General features: G+C 35.3%; 1 protein-coding gene across 3 annotated transcripts in view; it reads left to right on the top strand.

Moving 5' to 3' along the window:
- The window catches only part of mvb12bb (multivesicular body subunit 12Bb), a 57,300-nt gene that overhangs the window by 47,723 nt on the left and 5,563 nt on the right, over positions 1–4,014 (top strand). For 2 of the 3 annotated variants that reach the window (XM_016448592.1, XM_016448593.1), the window contains exons 8-9: positions 2,882–2,940; positions 3,671–3,730. In XM_016448592.1, coding sequence (XP_016304078.1) covers positions 2,882–2,940; positions 3,671–3,730 — 119 coding nt within the window. Of the gene's footprint in view, positions 1–2,881; positions 2,941–3,426; positions 3,476–3,670; positions 3,731–4,014 lie in introns of those variants that run through there. The other variant, XM_016448594.1, reaches the window with a different exon arrangement.

Genomic DNA, 4,014 nt, shown 5'->3' with positions numbered 1-4,014 from the left:
GACACATTATTCGCTATAGTTTAGAAAATGGTAATAAAATATGACAAGAACTCAGAGTTAAACTGTGTCAGAACAAATTCATCTTGATAATGTTAGATAATTTTGATAGAAAGGTATGTAATAGATTACAATCAACCAAAATAATTCAAACGGCTGTTAGTATGACAGTATTTACACAACTTAGTATGAATACTTTGTCGGGCAGCCCTTAGCCTTAATTATACTTCATAGTTGACATCCTTAACTCCTTTCTGCTGTCTGTTGTTCTGTTGTTGGTGTTTCTTTGTTTGAATATGGTGCTTATCACATGCTATCGTTATCGGCGTTTGGTATCGGGGCATTTTAACAAATACGAGTACGAGTACAGGAGACCAGTATCAGGCCCGATACCGAATGCGATACTTATCCTTTGCCGGTGTCCCTGCCCGGTGGAGTCGCACGGTAGAGTCGATGGTCTTTACAATCTTCGGTCTACACATGATGGCTGCCTCGACCGCTGCTGCGGTAAACTAAGCTTTTTTATACCCTTCTAACAAAATGCTACATTAATTCAGCTGGACACACTTTCCTTATTTTCTCCACAACAAATGGCCAAGCAAGCGCAGACACTGACAAGATACGCGATACTTACTTGTATAATAATAATATAACTTTATTGTTACAGCAGGTTCACTCACAATTACAAAACTTTATCACATGGACAAAAGACCGACAAGACTTTCACAGTCAGGAAAAAAAAAAACTTTTCAAAGCCCAGATTTAGTTTTAATTTTTGTGTTACTTGTTCAGCTCTAATACAACTTGGTATACAAAGGAATACTTTAGCCTAATTCGATTATATCTTGGAACCTTGTACCAATGAAGATGATACCGATTATATCTTGGAAACTTATATCGATGAAGATGAAGAAAATCGACAAATCTTTAAAAAAGAAAAGTTTAAAATGCATGTACATTTCTGAAAAATTAACTCTTTGTATTTTTGTTGCTTTTATAGTTAAAAAACATATTTTATACTATTTTCAAGAAAATTTGAAAATGTCAATTACCTTGCCTTGTCATAAAAAGGTAATAATAATCAAACATAAATATATAAAAGAAAAATTATACAAAATAAATAAATCAAAAGTTAATAATCAAATAATATGGGCCCTGTTTGACATTGTTGGTTTTTTAGGGATTTTTTTTTTATTTTGTTTAGTAGTAGTGTAGATTTTTTTTTTTATTCTAAAATAAATTATGCCAAACTACTTTGTTTTTTTCCCCTCACAGATTTCATTCTTTAAATAAGGCGTTTGTTTAAGTATATCACCATGACATTTTGACTTTAATTTTACGAAATCAAAAACATGCCTATTGTTTTTTAACTTATTTACAACTGCATTTAATTGTCTTTTTGAATGCATTCATACAAAAATAATAATTATTACATCATTGACCCAAATACTTTAGTATGTGAATCATGCGGAACCAACCTCTATAAAAGAGGAGCTCTTTATGTGCTGAGCTCACGACTGGATGACTGTGTTATGACATAACATTTATAACAGTTTTTCCCCAAGACATCTTGTATGTTCAAATATTCATTAAGTATACTGGACACCCTGTGGAAGAGTTGAGGACAAAGAAGTATTCAGCTTTTGCCAAGGTAATGAAACCGTATGACAGTTTAAGATATTCTTTCCGCCTTCAGTTGCGAACGTTACACCGTCGACCTCCAGGTAACTTACGAGAAGAGGTCCTCCGGTTTCCATTCCAGCAGATCCCATGTGCAGTTGCTAATGTATAGCGCTGCTGTTAGATGCCATACTCGACATGTTTTCCATGAGCAAAGTTGGGCACTTTCTGATTGGGGGGGGGGCATTTGTCTTCAGTTCAGTCAATGGGAGCTATTGTTCTTGAGCTCGTGTCACCCTGTGTTAATTTGGGCTCTAATGTATTTGATAAACAAAGGGGCGCTCTTTAGCCTGACAGTCGTGACACCCTGATTCTTGCGTGGGCGCCGTGTGGCGCAGGGTTACGCCGTTAATAACCCACTGGCAGCCATCAAAGGCGCTTTAACCATGATCATTATGATAAAGGGCATACACTTAATTACAGGCCTGCTTAATTATAGCTCTGTTGAAGCTCGTTTGTTTGGTAGAATGCTAATTATACCACCGCACTCTTGGCAAGTCCTCTTTCAATCCACCTCTCTCTTTCTTTCTCGCTCTCGCTTTCTCTCAGAGAGCCGAACACTCTGGCTCATTTTCATGCAAATTGATATCCGGCGAATGTTTTGTCTCTCTCTTTCCCCTTTTTCTTTCGACGTGTGCGAGTGGGGCTTTGTTTTTGGAGTCGAACGCTCAAATACAGTGGAGGATAAAAAGGCTTTCATCTCGCTTTGTCTGAGCGAGTTTCCAAGGGGATTCAGGAACTTTCAGTGTTCTGCTATTTTCGACCATTAGATTAAGTCAAATGCATTTTCACAGCAGTGAGAGCAGTGCTCGATATTGAAGGTGTTTGTTTGAAATATTGAAATATTTATTTTTATATCGTATTTTATTATGCTGATCTCTGATTGGTCAGTAGTGGAGTTGTCAAATATTCTTGTATAATGATTGTGTATTTGACCGTTGTTCCTGGCAATCAGTTTCCTGCACTGTACTAGTTTCACGTCTCTCTTATGATTTCTCTTTTTCTTCTTTAATAAAAAAAAAATCAGTTCAAATGTTTCATGTCCATTTATTGACATTTTGATGTAATATGCAGTTAGGAAGTCTTTTTTTATTTTTTATAAATACACCCCTTCAGGATCTGGCTTCTGATCACCCTGTTGAGGTTGTTTTTTTTCAGTAATGATCAAATCATTATCTCTTATATATTTTTTGTCTCTTTCCAGCTATGGATGATATACCCTTTATGATCTACAAAAAATCTACCTCCACATCCAGAGATGAAGTAAGTGCTTCTTTAAATAATAATAATAATAATTGTTGTTGTTGCTGCTGCTGCTGCTGCTGCTGCTGCTGCTGCTGCTGCTGCTGCTGCTGCTGTTGTTGTTGTTGTTGTTGTTGTTTAACTAGTTAACCCTTTACCTTTACCTTTACGTTCTATTAGTTAACTAGTTAACGTTGCATAAACTATGCATTAGCTAACATTAACAATACCTTTGTTACAGAACGTATTAATATTTGTTAACATTTATTAATACAAATAATATATAATACATAACTTATAATATATATATATATATATATATGTGTGTGTGTGTGTGTGTATATATATATATATATATATATATATATATAGCTATCATAAAAATATATAATATATACTGTTCATTGTTAGTTTGTGTTACCTCAGGCTGACACTGATGCTCAAATAGATCTGTTACTATGGTACTTGATGCAACCAAAGTTTTGCTAGACCCCCCATCCCGCCCAGATGTTGAGCTGTGATGTGGAGCCTTCAGCACTACTGTAATGGATCTGCGGCTGATGAATGCATGCAGCCAGGCAGAGCTGGCTCATGGAGGGCCATTTGGCCCCTGTCACAAGAGCTCTGTTCTTATTGTCAGAGAGAGAATGAGAGCGAGAGAGAGGATTAAAGATCTTAAGCATGCTTACTTAACCATGGTCTCCACCATAATGTTTCCTCTTTTTTCATGTCATTTTTTCTTTATTTCCAGATAGATCCAGTCCATTTTTTCAACATCACCATCAAATCACCACAAGAGATTGAAGATGAAGTAAGTTCAAATATGCTCAGGTAGACTAAGGTGCTCAGGTTAACCTACATATTCATACATTATTTTGTATTGTTTTGTGATTTTCAGTCAAAAATTGGTAGAAATTGCACAAACAATTTATCAAATAACAGTTACAAAGGATAAGTAACATGAAAGACAGAAATTTTTTTTTTTCTTGTAAAACTTTGTTTTATTTGCAACTTCGAAAAATCATTTTTGGTGTACATTTAACTTGTAAGGCTTGTCTATGGCTTACCAATATGATTATTATTTAAATGTTAATA

Source organism: Sinocyclocheilus anshuiensis, unplaced genomic scaffold (genome assembly GCF_001515605.1).
Source record: "Sinocyclocheilus anshuiensis isolate Anshui unplaced genomic scaffold, SAMN03320099.WGS_v1.1 scaffold451, whole genome shotgun sequence".
Lineage (NCBI taxonomy): Eukaryota > Metazoa > Chordata > Actinopteri > Cypriniformes > Cyprinidae > Sinocyclocheilus > Sinocyclocheilus anshuiensis.
Note: the sequence above shows the minus strand (reverse complement) of the source record. Positions and strands in the feature narration are given on the sequence as shown.